This window comes from Uranotaenia lowii, chromosome 3 (assembly GCF_029784155.1).
Source record: "Uranotaenia lowii strain MFRU-FL chromosome 3, ASM2978415v1, whole genome shotgun sequence".
Classification (NCBI taxonomy): Eukaryota; Metazoa; Arthropoda; class Insecta; order Diptera; family Culicidae; genus Uranotaenia; species Uranotaenia lowii.
Genome location: NC_073693.1, coordinates 216563913 through 216585286, shown reverse-complemented (window position 1 = coordinate 216585286; position 21374 = coordinate 216563913). Strand labels below are relative to the sequence as shown.

The 21374-nt window shown below is 34.9% G+C and overlaps 1 protein-coding gene across 1 annotated transcript in view; it reads left to right on the top strand.

The window, feature by feature from the left end:
• The first annotated feature begins 8193 nt into the window (after positions 1-8193).
• The window catches only part of LOC129753089 (glucose dehydrogenase [FAD, quinone]-like), a 35334-nt gene continuing 22153 nt past the window's right edge, over positions 8194-21374 (top strand). The window contains exon 1 of the mRNA XM_055748890.1: positions 8194-8512. Within this exon, the coding sequence (XP_055604865.1) occupies positions 8194-8512 (319 nt within the window). The remainder of the gene's footprint in view (positions 8513-21374) is intronic.

Genomic DNA, 21374 nt, shown 5'->3' with positions numbered 1-21374 from the left:
GAATTTTTAAGCGACGTTTACATGAGTAAATTTAAACTTTTAGGTCTTTATGGGAAAATTGAATATTATGTACTGAAAAATAAACATCATTTTTGTTTCTTCTATTGAACCGAGTCTGCTTATAGTTTTTTTGCCAATTTATAAATTCTTCAAAGGAAATTTATCGCTGAACAACTTTGTCGAAAATCGTAACTTTGTATCCTGTTAGACAAAAAAGTTATTAGCTGTTTAACAGGGGTATGTCTTTTGGCATTGATAAACAATAAATTCATTGTCACCACTGGGTACCTATAGCGAGATATTGCATGACTTCTTTTCATGCAATACTACACGGGGCACAAGAAATGGTGTCAATTGAATTTATTGTTTTTCAATGCAAAAAGACATACCCCTGTTAAACAGCTAACCACTTTTTTGCCTAATAAGATACGAAATTACGGTCTTCGACAAAGTTGTTCAGCGGAAAATTTCTCACAGAGAATTTATTAAAGGGCACAGAAGAAACAAAAATTGTGATGATTTATCAGTACAAAATATTCAATTTTTCCATACAAACCTAAAAGTCCCAATTTACTCATGTAAACGTTGCTGAAATTCTACAAAAAAACATGAATGAGTTTTGAACCAAAACGAAGCTATTTAGACCCAAGGGATTGATAAATTTAAAAACGTCGTCGAATCAACTCAGTCTAATGTTCCATGCCAAATAAAGACTTTGACTGCATTAAAGCGATCATCGAAATAGACAAAAAGATTTGATCGGAAATTTTTCACCAAATTCAGCTTCTTCTCACCATTTCTCCTCAGGAAACATGTTGATACACGGTTGAGAGTCCAGAATTCTACAACTCCAAAACTTCGGTTTTTTCTTCGCAAACTTTTAGATACTATTTCATTGAAAACTTTCTTTATTCCTACGTAATCGCGGCCACACACTGTCGGGATCTTCCGTTGAGGATCCCGGGTTTGCCGTCTTCTTGGATGGAGGGTCTGCTTCTTGGATGGAGGAACCGTCTTCTTAGATGGTGGAGGAACCATCTGGTTATCCATCCTGATGATGCTCTTGACACAAGAATTGTTGAACGAATGACATATGTATTGGAATAAATATTATTTTTATAATTTTTTCATGCGAGAAACATGAGACAACAGCATTGCTGTTTTGTTCTTTTGGAACATTTTTCTAGAACATTTGATATTTGTAATACATTTGGCGGTATAGCGAAGGAATCAAGTATCCTCACTCTCCCCTATTGATAGACCCTTCACATTTTAATGAATTGAAATTGAAGACTCTCAAAATCAATAAATGTTACAAACATATTATCAACAAAACATATTTCGAATAATGTTTAAATTTTAATAGTAAGTTTCTTTCAATCAAAATAATTTAAAAAAATAATTTTTTGGAAGCGATGGCAAAGCACATCAGGTCAGATAGTCTTAAAAAACATTTTCAAAGTGTTGCTGGTTATCAATAAATATGTCCCAATTTTTTTTAATGTTTTTACAATTTACAAGGTTTCAGGAAAAAAATCTATAATATTTCCTGAAACCTTCATCAATTAACGCTGTGAGACAGAAGCTACTACTTAATACAAAGATCAATATAAAATATTTTTTTACTTTACCTAATTCCGAAATGTAAAATTTTTATCGCTCGTACTTTGACCCAACATAGTTCGAAGATTTGCCCCATAGGAAGTGGGGTAAAAATACGTTTCGATAGCAGTTTGGCATTCTCACTACTGCTATCAAATGTGTTATTCGATTATCTTCGTTATTTTTAAGAATCAAAGCTATCTGTTATGTGTTTTGAGAGGTTTGTAATTTCATCCTGATATTATTTCCTTGTTGGGTAACATCATGTTGAAATCGACCTCGAAAATAATGATCAACGGAAATCTGTCCCCCTCCTTTCCTATCCAACACTCCGTTAGACAAGGTGATCCTCTCAGCATGCACCTTTTTGTCCTTTATTTCCACCCTCTCCTAGAAAAATTCCTATTCATATGTAGGGGGAAGTGTTCCTAAATGCGCATGTTAGGTAATATGCGCATACAGCCGATTGGCGATATGGCTGGAGATTCAACGTATCTAATCAGTGCAGTTTGAGGGTAATACGCTATTGAAACATGGCATGAAGAAATTTGATTGTTATATAAAGCCAAAAAAATTTAAAAATTCAAACAAGATTTTAATCAGTTTTGTTATAATATATTGAACTTTAGTTATCGTGCGTACAGTTTCTGTGAACAAAAATTTTAATGGGTTTTCTTTCTTATTCATCTGGAAATCGGGAATTCAACAAATTGAAGCTTTTGGCAAGCTTGTAAATGATCAGATATTGGAATAAGAGACAGGTTCTGAATGCCCATATCAAGGCAGGTTAAATGCCTATATCAATAAAAATAGATTAGTCTTATAAATTTTTTACTTTTTATCATTGAAACATTAAATCTACACTCAAATCACGATCTTACAGTGAAAAAAGAAGAACTTCATACTGATCCGATAAAAATACGATATGATCAAAATATTACCATGAAATATGGCCATTTGGCATACCTAATTATGTTTTATGCAAAAGAACTAGTGATGTAAAAAGTTTCACCAAAATTTCAGCCTTGACGTATGCTAAACATCCGTTTCTACCATTTTCAATTAAAGAATATCAAAATATTGCAACTGTTAATGAAATATAGTTAAAAACATAAATATGCGCATTTAGCCCGCCAGTTTCGGAAATCAGCTATTTTGACTTCTTTTATTATAAAATTATTTTCACAAAAACTGTAAGAGATTTTCACAAAAAAATTGCTCTAACGTATATAAAACAGATGTCCACTCATGTGTATATAGTTTTCAGACTCCTATCTATTGGAATATGGGAGAAAATGAGTGCTTTCCTTAATATGCGCATATAGCCCGCCTCTCCCCTAACAACCCACAAGAGCTAGTTTTGGCGTATGCTGATGACACACTCTAGGGTAACGGACTTATTTTGGACCAGGGGACCTATTTTGGACCACCTTGTCTTGCTCTCTTGAAAAACAATTATTCATGAATTTTTTCAGCAATTATTGTTGAATCCCGGACACATAATGTAATGCACCAATTTTTTTTCATTATTTGTTGGTTTATAAGAGAGCTAGACAAGGTGGTCCAAAATAGGTCCCCTGGGCCAAAATAAGTCCATTACCCTAGTACTTGGACAACCGGTTTAATTAGCGTCATATACAGGGTACACTTCGTGCGAGGGCTACGTCTTCTTGACCGCAGTTGCTTGCGAAGTCTATAGTATAGCATTCTTGACTCTGGGCGCACTGTTTATTATACCATAGCTCCTCTATCAGTGCTGAAAATTTCATTACGATTTGTTACAAAAGTTACACGTGATGGAAGCCGCGAGACGAAAATTAATTTTGGACATCCACGTCAAAAACCCGACATGGTCCTTTTAAAAAATCGCAAGATCTGTAAAAATGGTCAAATCGACCGTGTGGAGCGTTTGTAACCTGCTCCCAAGGTAGCATGCTACTGGTTTTGATCCGGACCTTGGAGAGGGTATTATCCCCCCAGAACTAACGAATAGCTCCAATAGCGATAAAGATGTAGCAGAACACTCACAACAGTTAACAACAGAACCCATCGTCGCTTATCAGCAGTTGTAGCCAATTAGACAACTGATGATGTTTTAAAGAACGTGTTGGGTGCATAATGAGATCCACCTCAGAAAGTAGATTCGATATCTAACAATCCCTCAATCCCTTGGTCATGATCTTATACAGTGTTCTCCCGAAATACACTGAGTGGTAATCGGAATTGAATTTTAGGTAGAATTGGCGAGACTAGAAAAACATCGCATCCACTACTTTACTACTCCGCTACTCAACTACTCCACAATTATATACTAATCGACACTCATGCTCACAAGAAAGCAAACAATACGTGGTGAATATGATTGACAAAATTCGAAATATAAAAACTGGTTGCACAAGCTGATCCCGCCAACAGTTGCGAGTTAATCGTTAAGGAAGCGTTGATTTTGTGAATTTAGTGCGTGCCGCTTCACCCAGCAACGTGAGGACACATATAGCGATATAAGTTGTGCAGTGATTTATCACAATTCTTTTTCCTACAGTGAAATCAACTGAGCTTATGTGTTTTCTCAAACTCTGTCCGTTGCATGAAGAGTTCTGAATCAGTGCAGAGATTAGTATTACCCACTGATTTAGTTGAGGTAAATCTGCAACATCATTAGTATGCATGCCACGTTTTTTCTATATCAGTTCTTTCATTCCAAGATCACTTGAATTGATACATTATCACCGGGATTAAGCACGTGCATGATGGAGTAGTAGTACAGAGGGAATTTAAAAAGATCGGTAAGACGGATCTAAAGATCGAACCCCAACATGATTGTATCTAATGCTGGCTTCTTTGTCCATGCGATAGGCCTGTATAATTTACCTACAATATAATGATAGCCTGAAACGTGGCAAGTCATTGGATGTGTTCGGATGATGCCTTCAGGATCACCCAGTCGCAGACTGGGCAGTTCTTATTTCGGGTGGTACCACCGAACCTGAACGCCGAAGGGATACACCAATGCAGACTACAGACACACTACACCATAGATAAGTACTAAAACCGTATTTTAAGTTCTAACTGGGGAGGAAAATTAATAAAATCATGCCACTAAAACTAACCTCAATCTCTTGTGACGTTGAAGCGGTTCTTTATGTTCTGGGGTATTCTCGTGATTAGATTATCGATTAGTTATTTTTTTTGCTCTGAGCCGCGAACCTAGCGGCTGTCTGGGAAAAGGTTGCATTCTTTCCACCGGTCGTTCTTTTTGTTATCAAATTTCTTTTATCATGCAGCTGAGCTTGCTCAGCCGGTTGACACGTTCTCAAATGTTTCTGTGAGATGCATACTCTTGATCGGCAGGTTCATACCCAACGTTATAGTGGACCTAAGTATCGGAAACTGCATTTGAAGCCTGAAGGTGTTGTGAACGTTCAAGGTAAACCCAGGGCAGTCGGACTATGACATCGCCAAGAAATTCAATGCCGACTAGTGGACCGTCAGAAGGATTCGTCTGCGCGAAGGAATACGATCTAATTGGGCCAGTAAGCAACCAAACCGGACATTGAAGAAGAATGTAGAAGCCAAAGGACGGGCCCGGAAGTTATACAACAAGGTTCTTACGAAGTACGACGGATGCATCCTCATAGATCATCTATGATAGATGAGGAAACGTACGTGAAGATGGATTTTGGGCGCCTTCCTGGCCAAAAATTTTACAAAGCCACTGGTCGGGGTGATTTCCCGCCAAGTTCAAATTAACTTTTGCCGATAACTATGCAAGAAAGTGTTTGATCTGGCAAGGTATTTGCAGCTGCGACGAAAAACCCCAGTTTTTTGTGAAAAACAAGACCATGGACTCCGAAATGTACAAGGAGGAGTGCCTAAAAAACTTTTTTTTCGTACATAAGATCTCACTAAGGACCAGTACAGTTTTCGCCAGATTTGGTAAGCTGCCACTACAGCAAAGAGGTACTACAGTGGTATCGGGACAACGGGTGGATTTTGTCGAAAAGGACATCAACCTACCCAACTGCCCTCAATTCCGTCCTATCTTAAAATGTTGGGTAATTGTCAAGCAGAAGATGAAGAAGAATGGTAGGACGACCCGGAATGTAATAGAGATGAAGAGATGGTGGAACGAAATGGCCGCTGAAGTCAGCGAATAAGGTTTTCAAACTATGATAAGTGGAACTTGACGAAAAGTTCGAAATTTCATCAAAATAACATCGGAATAATTTTTTAATTATTTTTCCTTCAAAGTGCAATAAAACCCAACATTTTAAGTACAAAACATTTTTATTTTGTTTACTGAGCTTCGAGGTAGACCCTTATTAATGCGTCTAGATTTAAGATGATCCATGCTTTAATGCGACCTTTTCAAAACTGAGTAGTTTGTGGTAATTTATTTTATGATAACATTGCACTTTTTTTAAGTGTCCTTGGAGACATCTGGTCATCAACCAAAAAGTAAACAATGGATTCAAAAAGGTTGTTTGAACTTTACAAACATTCCAAGGCTTAGCTTGTACATCTGTCCATCTGTGGTTAAAGTTAACGGCCCTTGTTAACTGTATTGATTTTTTTTAACTCCGTAAAAAAATTGCCGAAATTTTCTAACTTTGATTAATAAATTTGGGAGAAATCAGAAAATTTTTTCATCATCATTTGTTAGCTGTAATGCTGTCAAAGATCAATGTTTAACGCCGAGGGTCGCAGTATTTAGCAGTGACATTAATTCCCTCAAGTTTACGATTTACGCTTCAGAGCCCTTCTCAAGGTGTATTGTTGAATAGCGCAGCATCGATGTTTTCATTTACAACTCTATTTGGCTATTGAACTGAATTTGATTGATCACTTCCATTTTATTCACCATACGAGATGCTGTCAAATGAATCCCTTTTAAGAACAACCAAATGATCTTTGACAAATAAGCATGAGTAAAGCGTTTTTATTCTTTGTTCATTTGCGGATGTTCATAACTGTGTTATATCGCCGTTTGATTCTAAAAAGAGTGCCTACATTTTGCCATGGTCAAATAGAGACGTACCTTGCTTATGTACAGTTTCAATAAAGATAAGTTATTGAAAGCATAAAACTTTTTCAAATGGATGAAGAAAAGGTTGACTTTTTTCTAAGTTCATCAAATCAGTACCACTTATTCTTAATTCTAAGATTCCGATTCTACTGGGGAGAATTAAATTGAATAAAAATGTTTAGGAATAGCTTCAATGTTTTTCGATCAAGTCCAATAAATAATATAATTGGGTCAAGATTCTTTTTCATCGTTAAACCTTAGTCGGAATTAGAATGTTTTCGGTTCTGTCTAATTCCATACTATCATTGACATTTGAAATCCTATAATTGTCTCGGAAATCCCCTTGCATTAAAAAACAGTGATACGGGTCTTAAATTTTGGCACATTTCCGAATGACGACCTCAAAGTTTTTGGCAGTGATGGTTTTATCATTCTTAGGAATTCCCATTCGATTGTCAGACAGATGCAATTCGCATGTTTTTGACCAGACGGGTGGCGTTCGGGTTTCTCACTGCCCCGTCAAAGTTCTTGGTTCCTGTTTATTTTTTTTCGCAGGTTGATTAATAATTATATGGTGGCTTTTGATGGAACAAATTGAAAAAAGTCAGAGTGAAACAGAACTGCGGAAAGACAAATGCTAGGTTCACGATTGATAAGTTACGAATGCAATCTAACAAACTAGTTGGAGACACTCAAGAATTGTGGTTTTGGTTTTCGTATATTAATCTTTAGCATGGCAACTTCTGAGATCAGTTTGATTTATGCAGTCAAAAAGTGCAGTTTTGTTTTGATCTTTGCCAAATGAAAGTTGAAATTCTCATATGTCTTAGCAAAAAATATTAGTTAACAAATCTTCAGGGAATTTCAAATAAACAAAGGAAATTTAAGTTTTTTTTTTCTTCTGGAACAATCTTTGCATTCTAAGTGGTCCATGAGTTTAAAGTGAAGAAATTTACTCAATAAGAAATTAACAGTCGGAATAACTTCAAACCCACCAGCATACATGACCTTAAAAATCGTTAGCCATAGTTTATTGGCATGGGGTGTCGTTGATCGAAACATAAAATGATTGATGCTCAGAGTTAAATAATAGTTAGCGATCAATACAAATGAGTAACCAATCGCCTGAGGTGCCAGTGAATTGCTGAATGAAAAGAAAAACTTTGACGATTAACCCAAAACACGTCAAGCAGTTAGTTACCACCCACCGTGTGCTGCTATGTAGTGCAGAAACGCATCGGAAATAATCGTTGCAAAATCTTTTTGCTACCGGCTGCTGACTCCCTCTAATTGCATCGATATGTGGTACGTCGTTTAAGACGTAAAAGGGCGATTCGTTCTTATGTGGTTCTTCTTGATGGTAAAAGGGCGCCAATTTTAGTTCTTGATGGTTCAGTTAATGGTTAGAACTTGCTCGCGTCGGAAACGGTCTAGTTACAATTGGCTGTGCCGTAAACTGGTTTCTAGTCATTTGTGATCCTCAGAAGATTTTCTTAAACTAAAATGTGCTGAAAATTTCCTGTGAAATTTCTCGTTGGATGTCAACCGAAATAAGATTGTGAGACATGTGCAACGTGTTACAGATTACCATATTATTAATTGTTGCAATTCTCTTCAAATGTGCAACAAGTTGGAATCCAATAGAAACAGTGTTTGATGAGTTGAGTATTTTTGTGAGAAATGATTCCCACAAACGGATTCCGGATACGGTTAGCTTCCGGAAAAGCTACGATTTCATTGTGATTGGGGCAGGATCGGCTGGGGCAGTTATTGCTAGCCGACTATCAGAGATTAAAGGCTGGAGTGTGTTGCTACTGGAAGCTGGGAAAGATGAAAACATTTTTACCGATATTCCATTAGCTGCTGCATCAACGGCTATTACAGGTAAGTTTTCCAGATGATACTAAAAGCACTGACCATACTGACTGGACACTCGATTTCGTTTTCTGGAAAATTTTTCCAACAGTACGCAATGTCGATTCCAGAGTGCGCATCGATCGATTTGAAGAAATGCTATCCCAGTTAGGAAATGCCACCCAACTTTAAAAATAAAGTACGCAATTCCTACGATAGAATCGGGCTAAACAGGACCATTTTTCCTAAAGGGCATTTTTGTCAAATTTTTCAGGGTCGCCACCTGCCGTCGGTATTGCGAACCTGCAAAATCTGACGACAAAAAATTAGACAGAAAATGGTTGAATTTTTGTTCTTAGTGTCATGTCAGTGTGGTCAGTGCTAAAAGTTCTATCTGAAACATTAGAGACAGTAAAAACTGCGTTATAAAAGGACGGATAGCTTGAACATTCAGATTCTTACTCACTGCTACATAAAGCTTAGTTCTTTTAGAAATGGGACACTTGCTTTTGCTGATAGCTCATTTACTAGTAATCGGATATTCAAAATTTTGTCAGCATTTTGTTGCCCGTGAAAATTACTAACCGACCTATTTTTCTCAAAATTTAAAATTTGAGATATTTACGATGCAAGAGAAAAAGAAAAAAAAATTTTGCAAAGTTTCCTTCAAAAACCATCATTATCAAATTGATAGCTGACAAAATCGTTGATTATTCAAAGAACTACCTTGTGTGAGTGGTGGAAAAGTATTCAAACACTGTCAAAAATGTCCACCAAGTTCAAATCAAGCATTGGAATGAAGCACATGATCGACAACTACGGTTATGGGTCATCAGGAAAGTAATTTATCATACTTTTCGAAAAGCAAAAAACTAAGTGTAGATCGCTAAAATGTCCAGCAAATTTTCTCCCCGATAAGCTGGAAGTGTTGCCTCGTTATGAATTACTCAAGCCTAACATCAAACAACAAATAAGCTGTATAGCCGGTAACGAGGCTATGAGACAGATATTTTTTTATGGACGACAAAACTTATGAAAAACCCTATTTTAAACAAATTACAGCGATTGACTCCTATATTACGTCTGCTCATGGTAAGCTCCCTAGCATATTAAGGTATGTATTTGCTGGTTGTTTGGTTTAAAATATAATGATTTGCCAAAACTCTGCCCCTGTGAAAAAAAAACAAACAATTTCAAAACAAAAATTTTGGTTATTGCTGTTTTTGAAATCCTACGATCTATAAAGGTATATACGGTCGATAGTATTGGCGAAAAATTGGCCTCAGCCATAACCTCGAATTTTGATTTGCTGGCGGCCCCACCAGTGATGCTAGGGGCGTTTCTAAAATCACTATTTGTTTGTTTTAAACTAATTATCTGAATCTGAATTGATTAAATTTTTAACTATCAACAGCTAAACGTTTGAAATCATTACGAGGCGTTCAAAAATGGATGAAGATAAGCCATCTTTTGTTCATGAATTTTCAAGGTTAATTCAAAACATCTGAAACATATATTCATGTACTGCTTGTTAGTTGTTTCTAACTTTTAAATGAATGCAAAATCATTCACTGTTACAAACAAGTAAATTAATGAAAGCCCCGCCTATGTTGACTTTGAAAATATTGCCTACATGCCATGCTTACTTGAAAAATATCCACATAATTCGCTACATCGTTTAAGTGTGCGATACAGACAGTTGTTATTTCGTTCAGATAAATGATGTGTTTAATTTCACATTCGAATCGAAATCTACGGGAAGTTGCAAATTCTCAGTACTCATGAAAAGGTTTTTCAATAACAATGCAATTTAAAAACTATAATCATTTTCCAAACATCAATGCACTTGGCACCCCAGAACACCCAAAAAAATCAAAACAAATCGATTCTGTTCTCCCATGGTTTGAGGTTAGGGCTGAGGCCTCCTGATGAGGTGGTGTTCGTGAAGAACTGTCAATATATCCTAATACTAACCGATTCTACTTTAATATTATTCACACGATCGTTTAATCTCATAATTGTCTGGTTTTACCAGCAGAAATTCCAATTAAAACGCTTTAGGGTGGCTCAAAAATCTTCAAATTTTGTTTCGAAACAGCTGTATCCACTAAATTGCCTTCAGTTTTTTTTATCAATTTTTTTTGGCAGGTCGTTTCTGAATCCCTGTTCTTCTTGTTTTGCGCTCTGTTAAAAAAAATTCTATTTCCAAACAAATCAGGTATTAAGTTTTTATAAATTACCAACACTTTTGGTGTAAATTTTTGGTTTTGTAAAAGCTGAAGGAAAAATCTCAAAAATCATTAATTACGATATCCTCCTTACAAACATCCGTCCGAAAAAGAATGAAATCGCCTGGTGGGCGAAAATTAATCTCATTTTCAAACCGGTGCAATTTTTGATTGCATTGATCGATTTTGATGAAACTCGCCCAGTTACTAGATCAAACATTGTTTTATCTTTTGACCAAATTTCAAGTATTTCCAATCCAAATTGTCAAAAATACTGCGAATTTTGTGCAGCAATCTTAAATTTCTCTTTCTCACGAGAACAGCTGAATCTTTTTTTCTAGTTATAGCACAGTCTTCAAATTATGTGGAGTGTTAGTTGGATAGTTGAACTAGATTTTGTGAAAATTTCATGAAAAAACTGGTCCTAAATGTATTATGATAAACCTTTGGTGGAAAATGACTTTTTCTAAATTTTTAAATTAAAACGCTCATCCTTCAAATTGATTCTAAAATATAAAATTCGATAAAATTATTAAGGAAACGTGGTTATATTTTACAGTTATAAATTTATAAAAGTTGTAGCGGAACCAGGTTGTCTGCTGTAGTAGAATGTTAATACATGGACCCCGGAGATGCGCAAGATGTGGGTTCAAGTCCTACCGGGAGATAAGGCGATTTTTTTTAAATGTTTTTCAACATCAATTTTCATCCTAACTAGTCCCTGAAATTACAACTTACACAGTTGAGGCCCTTGGAGCCAAAGGGGTATAAGTGCATAAAAGCTTATTTTGAGAAAAAAGCATTTTAAGTTCGTTGTGTTCCAATAAATTCCATAGATATTTTTTTATGAAATTTTTCAATGAGTTCGATCTTCTGAAATAAATACAAATCATTTGACATCATTTTTGAGAAAAACGACGTGTATTTGACGTTAATTGAGATGACACATGATTTTTGATTTTTGAACTTATATCCCTTTGGCTCCAAACACATGCACTTATACCCCTTTGCCACCAAATAAATTCACTTATACCCCTTTGCCACAAACAAATTTCCAGTTTCAAGTGATTTTTTCTTGTTGATATGATTCAGACAACATAGGGATTTAATCAGGTGAAAGTCGATTAATTTATTACTATACACCTATTCTTTTTTACTGTAATGATGGGAGATGTACCCTGGTACAGTGAATCGAGGGTGTTCATGTCTAAAAATCAACCTTGTCTTGTAAGTTGGAGTACATCTCTCCAAACAACAATTTCTCATCAGGATAATTATAAGAATAATTCGTGATTGGTATTTCTCTATGAATTTTCAATCATTGCATGTTTCCTGCGCCTTTTTATGATAAATTGGACATTGAAAATGGATTGCCACTCATTATGAGTTGATATTTTACAGTACATTTATGACTAGCGCTGCAACGTTAACCCAATCATCTCAGACAAATAAATATTGAGCCTAGCCCGAAATTTATGGCATACTCCATATAATTATGAAGAAAGATCAGGAATTTGGAATTCATTCATTGAGGCTAGAATAGAAAAAATACAAAATTAGACATTATTTTGCTCACTAGAATTATCACAAAATGCAATGAAATGATAAACTGTTGATGGTAAATTTTCAAAGATGATTTACTTTTCAAATGCAAATTAAATTCCACTTTTAATTAATTTTTCGTCCCGATGAAAAGTACACTTCTTACTGGAAATTACATTTGGGTTGGTGGCAACGTATAAGTAAATTACGGGTATAAGTAAATTTCTTGGTGGCAAAGGGGTAGGGTAAGTGAGCCTTAACTTGGCATGCTCCTTATCTTGGCATGCCAAAATGCATTTTGGTAATTTGTATGTCAAACATATGCCTAAAAATCTAATATATAAAGATGAGTTGGACTATATATGTTTGTATGCACCTTATACAAATCGACACCGCTTAACCGATCAGCCTGAGATTTGGTACAGAGATGTATTTGGACCAGGGTCAGGTTTTAGTGATAGTTTTGAGCCCCTCCCACCTAAGAAAAGGGACCCTCCCATACAACTTTTGTTTTTATTCTCACAAATTAAAAGTCATGGCACCCATTTGGCAGTCGATTTTCTTTTCCTTTGGCGGGTTGTTTCCGCCATCACCATGGGCCTGGCGTAAGAAACGGCTATCCAGAGTTCACGTGTACAGGATAGCAAATCAAAGCTTGCTGAGCGTTAAAGATTTGAAAGGGGAAATTTTGGCGGGTGTTTTTTGTTCCTTCTACTGCTGAAAGCACGTGGTACTGGTACGAGATATTTGGATGCAATAGTGAACCTACATTTCAGATTAAAAAATACAACTAGCTTATTTGAATTATATTGACTAGAATTGTAGTGCTTTTGAGAGTCTTCAACAATTTACAGGTAACCGAACAGCGAATTGTCTTAACTATTTGGACTGAGTTCTGAGAACTAATAAACCGATTTTCATAAATTCTCGCTTTCAAGGACCAACCATTTTCATATTCTTGGAATTCCAATATAGAAAGAAAAATAACCTATTCAGATTCAGAATTGTTAAGCTGCGATTTCAATGCTTTGATAGCGGTCGGGGAAATCAAACGAGGAATTAGAAAATTGGAGAATTATATTTGAGGTGTATAGTTTATGCAATTCAATTTCATTAACCAATTTATAACTTTTGAGTTAATATTGGCCATCAATGTGTTCAATTCTACCATCCAATTCTTAAAATCTTCACATTAATCACTGGTCACAATAATTAAGGAGATAATTGTGTAAAAAAAAAAGAAAAATTGGAATAGAACTCAAATGAAACCTTTATCATAAAATCATTAAATTTTGAAATAGTCAATTTCGTTTCCGACAGGATTTGTTTTCGATAACTTCAAAAACTATAAGAAAAAATTTCGACATTTAAGAAAAACTAATCATGAAACAATGTGAAATGAAACAGCGAAAAACGGACATATACAATTGAACACATGGAAAGTGATTCTTCAATAAAGTTCAACAAGGTTTGGAAGTTTATTTTTAGAAATTTCTAAGTAAATAAAACTTGAATATACCATTTTACGAGGAGATCATCTATCTTGAAAAAATGGGGTAATCTCTGGAAGAGATTTCATTAGATGGAGGATGAGAAAGATACAATAACAGTTTTCCCATTTGAAGATAAAAAATAAATAATAAAGCTTTCTAAAAAATGGTGGGTAAAACTGTTTTTCGTGATGGTATTTGAAATTTATTTATTTGGAAGGGTGCCACGTCTTGATACAAGGGAAATTATATCGTTCTATGGAAATATCCTTATAACTATAAGTTCTTCGATAAGGCTGAAACACATATCAATTTCTTCTTTTGTCAAACCTCCCTTCTCCTTCGAAGTTTAAAAAAACCCTAAAAGGGGAATAGAAAAATTTGAAGTATTTAATGGAAATTTCGAAAAGTTTATCATTTAACCGAATGTAAATATTTGTAAATAAACAAATGGTGTAAGATGGGATCTTTGTGACCTTTTTTATGCTTGATTTTATTAGTTTTTTTTGATAAAAACTTATACGATATATAAGTTTTGTCCAATGATAAAGAATGTTATTTTGTTGCAAACAAGCTTTCGTGCAATTTATTCAAATTCATTTGTTTTTTTTTTGTATTATCTTTTAATATCCTACCCTTCCGAGTGACAAAATAAGGATTTTAAATTTGTTCCGGCCTAATATGATCATGATATACAATGAATAGCCTCAATAACAACTTTAAAAAAAATAACAAAACTAACATGGGCCAAATTCCTTACAATAATGAATATAAAGCTTTCAAAATTCCGAAAAGTCAAACGACTAATTTTAATTTACATTTTTGTGAACCCGAGCAAGGCCGGGTAAAATCAGCTAGTATAAAATAAATCAAACATAAAAGAAAATCGCATTTGTCTACATTCTGCATAGCATTTGTCCGCAATTGAATCCAAATAACTGAGTAATAATTTTTTTTCGCATGACGAACTGGAAGTAAAATTACGATTTTCGGAAAAAATCTGAAATGAACCTACCTTGCTAGTGCATCTGCCACCTTCGGATCGATTTAAAAAACACACTTCCCTATGAAAAAATCACTAAAAAATAATACCGTTGGTTACAGCAAAACGTGGCAAAAAATATAAAATTATAACCTACTCCAAACAACGTACAAATTTGATCTAAAATTGAAGAAAATATAACCATTTTTTTCGCCTAATCTTGGCATGAAATTCCACTAATTGAGGTTTGTATGTATGTGTGAGAACGAAATTAGCAGGCAGACGGTAGCCGGCAGCCGGCAGCCGAATCGTCGGCCGTTAGTGCACAGTGGTCTGGAAATTTAAAACCGGTCGAAAGTAAAAAGAATGATTGAATTAAAATAACTTGAAAATACCATAAATGTATTTTGGACTATAATCAATTTATTTATCGCTCAAGCGTATTTGGCATCTTAGTTGGAATTATAATACTAAAAGTTTAGCTGCCTTTTTGTTTTGGTACATTTCTAGAACTTTTCCTCTCAACTTCTGAGCACGAAATCAACAGGATTCGGATCCGAATCGATATCTTGGATCACAACGTTGAAGTAACTTTATCCATACTCAAAAAAGAAATCTACAAATGGAAATAAGGTCCAACGTATTTTGATTTCATTTTATTTGTGCTGAAGATGAACATTTGCGGTTTATGTGTTGCTTTGAAAGGAATGGGTACAAAGTTAAAAATATGACATTCTAAATATTATGTTTATTAAAAAAAAAAGAAGTTGCATTACAATGCTGAAAAATTATGTTATTAAGAGCTAAATTTTAATATATTCAATTTCATGTGAAATCAAAAATAATATTTTGACCAAGTTTGTTTTATATTATGGATCACTGTGCATCAGCAGAGGTGACGACGTTTGTTTTCCGTAGGAAAGGAATATGCGAAGGAAGCGCTGCCGAGTTTGAATGATGATTTTGCATGAGTGCGAGTGGGATGCAGCTTGAATTTCACCCAGCTTGTAAATTTGTTGTTCGCTTCCATTGGCTATAGTCCCCAAACGAACGAGTGAGATGCAATCTATTTCTATCAGGCTGGCTGAAGTGAGCGATACTTTGTCTTGTTTTGCTATCCGGGTGTACGCAAACGATTGCTAGAAAATTCCTAAGGGCGACATTTTAAATATGTAGGTATGATTCAAAGAATTGTTCGCTTACTTGAGTTTTAGCTTTAGCTTGCTTCTTGCCTCGGTCATAATGGTTTTTAAAATGTCTCTCCTCCTTTTATGGGAGTGGAATAAAAAAATATGAACATTCACTATCGTATGTTAACTTCAATGGAAACAGATCTATCATGATTTCATTTTAAAAAACTGAACAAACGATTTGTTTGCTCGGTTAATAAACATATTTATGTTAACCAATGCAATATTTTCGAACCTATTTGTTCTAGATTGTCATTCTGATAATAGAAATTTTAAACACAACAAAAACTGAAACAAACAAATGAAACTTTTTTACGTAAGATTATAATTCTGCACGCAAATATCGATTCTAAAAATTGGTTGACATTTCGTACTTTCGACTTTTTGAAAACAACACAGGACATTGTTGTGCTTCCTTCCAGGATATTATCAACGAATTCGTGGGGGCTGTTGTTGTATTAGTGAGGCAAATTTCTTCTAGAGGCGGCCAATTTAAGGAACTCATAAAGGGCCACAATTCGGAACGGGGGCCACAATAAGGAGCATTTCAATCAATAGTTTGATCAGGTTTATATCAAATTATCCATCGCTTTAAAGCAAGGACATATTTTTACTACATTTCAGGCTAGTAAGCAATCATATTTGTCGAAGGACTTTTGAAGGTACATATTACAGGAAGACTACAATCATGGGAAATATAGTCAACCATGCCTTAGGGGCCAAGTTCGGGTACATTTACCCTACAAGTGCTACACTTATACCCCTTTGGCTCCAAACAAAATGTAAGGTTCAGTTAGTAGGATTTTTTCAACGAGATCTAAACATAAGAAAATCGTGAAATAAAATTATGATTAAAATAGCATATGATGTTTGACAGTCAAGGATTCGTTCTAGATGGTTTACTCGATGTTTTCCATTTTGTCACTTATACCACAGAGAACAGACATCGAGCCCCGAACAAAAATGTGTTGAAAACGTGTTTGAGAATACCAACCTAAGTTTCAAACCAAATTCGTAAGTGGACTAACATCCAAAAGATGTCGCTACCAGTACTATTATTTTTCCATTTTTTCGACACGCTTAGAAATTAATATTCATAGCTTATTTCAAATGAGGCCATTGCAATATATGAGAGTAACACAACTTTTTGTGTAATAAATTTTAAGAATATCTTGATTTTAAAAAAATGCAAATCATATTTCAATCACACTTTAATCGCTGTCATATGTCCCAGCATATGCCCCATATTGTTCAATCAATAATGACGATGAATTGTAAGTTGAATTCCAAGTTTTAAAGTATGTCTGTCAGTAAATAGCAGTGTTCCGAATATCACTCATTTTCAATGAATGTTCCTGATTGCACTTCGTGACTGAACGTACAGCGATCGGGTTTTGTTATTGATTGCTACTGGACCTATTCGATCATCGTTCGTTCTATTCATCGCTAAAATACAGATCACTTCGCACGATGCTTGTTGTCAGAACAGTGCAGCTCCATCATCAAATTGGAATCTCACCAATGAGCGATGCATACGGCGAATCATGTCCTGATCCTAGGAGTGAATATATCAGTCATTGAGTGAGTGATACATGCAACCGATCAGAAGGAAATGTTGTTTGATTTTAAACATAGTCAATGAATAAATTTATTTGATTTTACAGCGTTTTTTTACACCAGTAAGAATAAAATCAAATTGTACTTGTGTTTGTGAGGGAAAGATGTTCACTTCCGCCGTGTTTTCAATTTCGAACAAACCAGGCGGATACTGAGTGAGAGACATTCAGAATGGATCAGTTTGTATCTCACTCATCTCCGATATTTGATAGTTGCAAAACCAATGATTCTGAAAGATGCGAGTCGGTTGGCATTGCTGAGTGAAGCGCTGATTGAGATTGCATACCAGTCGGGCGAAGCAGTTGCGAGAGGCGCATTCCTATTATACAGTCAGAATGTTTCAAATAAGAATCGTATCCTGAGTGTTTATTTTGATTGATTTTCGGAACATTGGTAAATAGTTTTCTAGAACAGAGAATGTGAACATAAATGTTATAATTGTTAATTATGGGTCGGTATTCCGGTTGATGTTATCTTGTAACTCATGTGTAACTCAGTTATTATTTATTCATTTCTACTGATTACCAACCCTGAGTTACAAGTCCTTATGTATCGATCTCAGGTAACATCAACCAGAATATCGAGCCATAATTTACAATTACAACATTTATGTTCACATTTTTTGTTCTAGTAAACTGTTAACTGATAGTAAAATTCCAACACATACTTTAACACTTGGAATTCAACTTTCAATTCAGCGCCAAAATTGTATGATTGGTGCATATGACAGCGTTCAAGTGTGATTGAAAAAAATTATTACACCAAAATTTGTGTTACTTTCATACATTGCACTGGCCTCATTTGAGATAAGCTATGTGTATTAATTTCTAAGCGTGTCGAAAAAATGAAAATAAAAATAGGTGTACCGGTAGCGACATCTTATGGATGTTAGTCCACTTACGAATTTGGTTTGAAACTTAGGTTGGTATTCAAACACACGTGTTGAGCTCCAGCTCGAACTCTGTTCTCTGTGCTTATACCCCTTTGGCTCCAAGGGCCTCAGTTGAAATAGGGAAGCGTATTTTTGTGACATCATTGCATACTAGAGTGTCCACCCCGGGATTTCCCGACTAAGAATTCCCGACTAGGAATCAAACAATTTCGGGAATTCCCAAATCTCAGGAAACGATGGAAAAATCCCGGGAATTCTCGAACACAATAAAATTTTGCTAAATTTTCGAAAAATTACACTATCTATCTTGAAAAATATAGGTCATAATCAGTAAGAATAATTATTGTTCTACCGTGGTATATGGGTAGCCTGAATTTTTTTTTTCTAAAGATTGTTTAAACATGGATTCCACGAGAAAACATGGAATGTTCTATTTATTCATAAGCATTATTTATTAGATTGGTTCAATTATATTGGTGAACTAGCTGATTTTAACCGGCCTTGCTCGGGTTCACATAAAATATAAATCGAAATGAGTCGTTTGACTTTTTGAAACTTTGAAAGCTTTTTGTTCATCATCATGACAAATTGGACCATGTTTGGCCATGTGTGCTTTGTAAGTTTTGTTAGTCTTCTTAAAGTTTAAATTGGGATTATTAGCAAAATTTATCGTTTTCATATTATTAAATAACTAATAGTTTTAAGGTTTCCTAATAGAAATTTGAAATAATTTCCCTTGAATGCTTATCCATTCTATCACGAAAAATCTTTCAATCTAAGGTTGCCAGGTTGCCCGGATTTATCCGGATTTGCTAGAACATTTGAATCGAAATTTGAGGTAAGTCCGGTCTGGCCGGAACTCCCGGATATCGTTGCAAAAAGCCAGGATTTGCCCGGATTTATTCACATCATTTTTAAAACGTAACATAAATTTGAGATGTTTTCATTTTTACGTTCAAAAAGCAGTTTTAAATGGCAATTTTTAGAAATAATCATGACTCGTGTTTGGAAGCTTGATATACAATTTAAAATCTTCGGATGTGGTTTGTTGAAAAAAAATATTGCAAGTATATTTTTCGTTATTTTTACTGAATAATTCCGTGGTTTTGATTAAGTTTGCCCGGATATGCCCGGAAGACTTCCTCTGTATGTTTTCAATGTGCTTTTTAAGTTTTCTTATAATTGGATGGTAGAATTGAACACATCGATGATCAATAATAACTTAAAATAAAAAAAAAAAATTACAAATGAAATTGAATTGTACAAAACTAAAAACTTCAGATTAAATTACTAAAAGTCTCGTGCGCTGGATTTGGTTGCATAAAATGAACGTTTAATTGTCTAATTCCTATTGTAAACTAAATTCCTACACGGCAATCAAAGTGTTGAGATCGCAGCCTTGAACTTACAACACAACCTTCAGTTTTATGAATTGTTTCCCTATGAGAAGTTCCGAAAATATGACAATGGTTGGTTCCTAAAAGCTGGAACATTAGTTTTCAGTCCAAATAGTTATTCAACTGAAGAAGTCAATTCATAATGAACATGAATTAATGTATCCATACTTAACACACTGCATATTCTAGTAGATTCTCAACCACTGTTCTTCTCAATATATTTCTAACATGCGAGTAGTTTTTTTTTACCCTAAATGAAGGCTCATTATTGCAATCAAACGCCTCGCACCGATACCACGTGCTTTGAACAGTAGAAAGAAACAAACACCCGCCAAAATTTCTCCTTTCAATTTATTTATGCTCAGCAAGCTTTGATGTGCTTTCACACGTGAACTTTGGAGGGTCGTTTCTAATGTCTGGCCCATGGTGATGGTCAATAACAATCTCGCCAAAAGAAACGAAAATCGGTTGACAAATGGGTGCCATGACTTTTGGTTCGTGTGAATAAAAACGTTTGTTGTATGGGAGGGTCCCTTTTCTTAGGTGGGAGGGGCTCAAAACTATTACCTCGACCTTTCTCATGTCCGTTTACATCACTGTACCAAATTTCAAGCTGATCGGTTAAGCGGTGTGGATTTGTATAAGGTGCATATATGTATATATACAAACATATAAAGCCCAACTCATCTTTATATATTCGATATGTTTTTTTGGTTTTATTATTTCTAATTAAACTCAAACTAAATTAAACTAATTAAGCTAAAAAATATGTGAGTAGAGAATACCATATATCTATAATTTCGTGTGCAGTAGAGAGGGGTCATAATCCGAAAATATCAATAGAGGAAGTTATAGAAAAGATAAATTTTTCTGACTGGTATGTCCAGGTGACTGATAAACTGACCTGACTTCATTTTTACAAGGTAAAACAGCTGCCCATCGGTAAAATAAACAAAATACGGTGGTCAAATCGTGCGCAGAATATTTGAATTGCTAGAGGGGAGATATTTAGAAAAAAATCGCAATAGACAGCAAAACGAAATCTTTAGCGGCCACCATGAAACATTTAATGTCTAGAACTTGAGAACGCTTACGATCTATGGAACTACAAATCACTCTTTATTTCATAACGATTGACACAATGAATGACTAAAAATACAAAGAAGACTACCTTAAAATGCGATCGTTTTCTCTACAATGTACTTCAATAGGTTCCACAGAGTTTACACTGTGTTTTTAGTTGGGTCTGGAATCGTGCCATTATGCAAAAACTGTGGTGGAGTGATCAAAAGTCAAATATGTTGATTTTGAGCCGATGGAAGACAATCGGCTGAATTTGTTATAACTTCGACCAAATTCAAAATATTGAGTAATTTTGAAGGTCAAGCTTCAGGAAACAGAAAACGTAATCGAAAATATTGTTGATTTGAAAAAAGGATGATTGATAGTATGCATTAGCGCACGTGTTGCCCAAATATTAAAGTCGAAAACTTTCTTCATTGGACGCTATCCTAAAAAAAATATTTCAGGTTTTTATGATAAAAAATGGTTCAA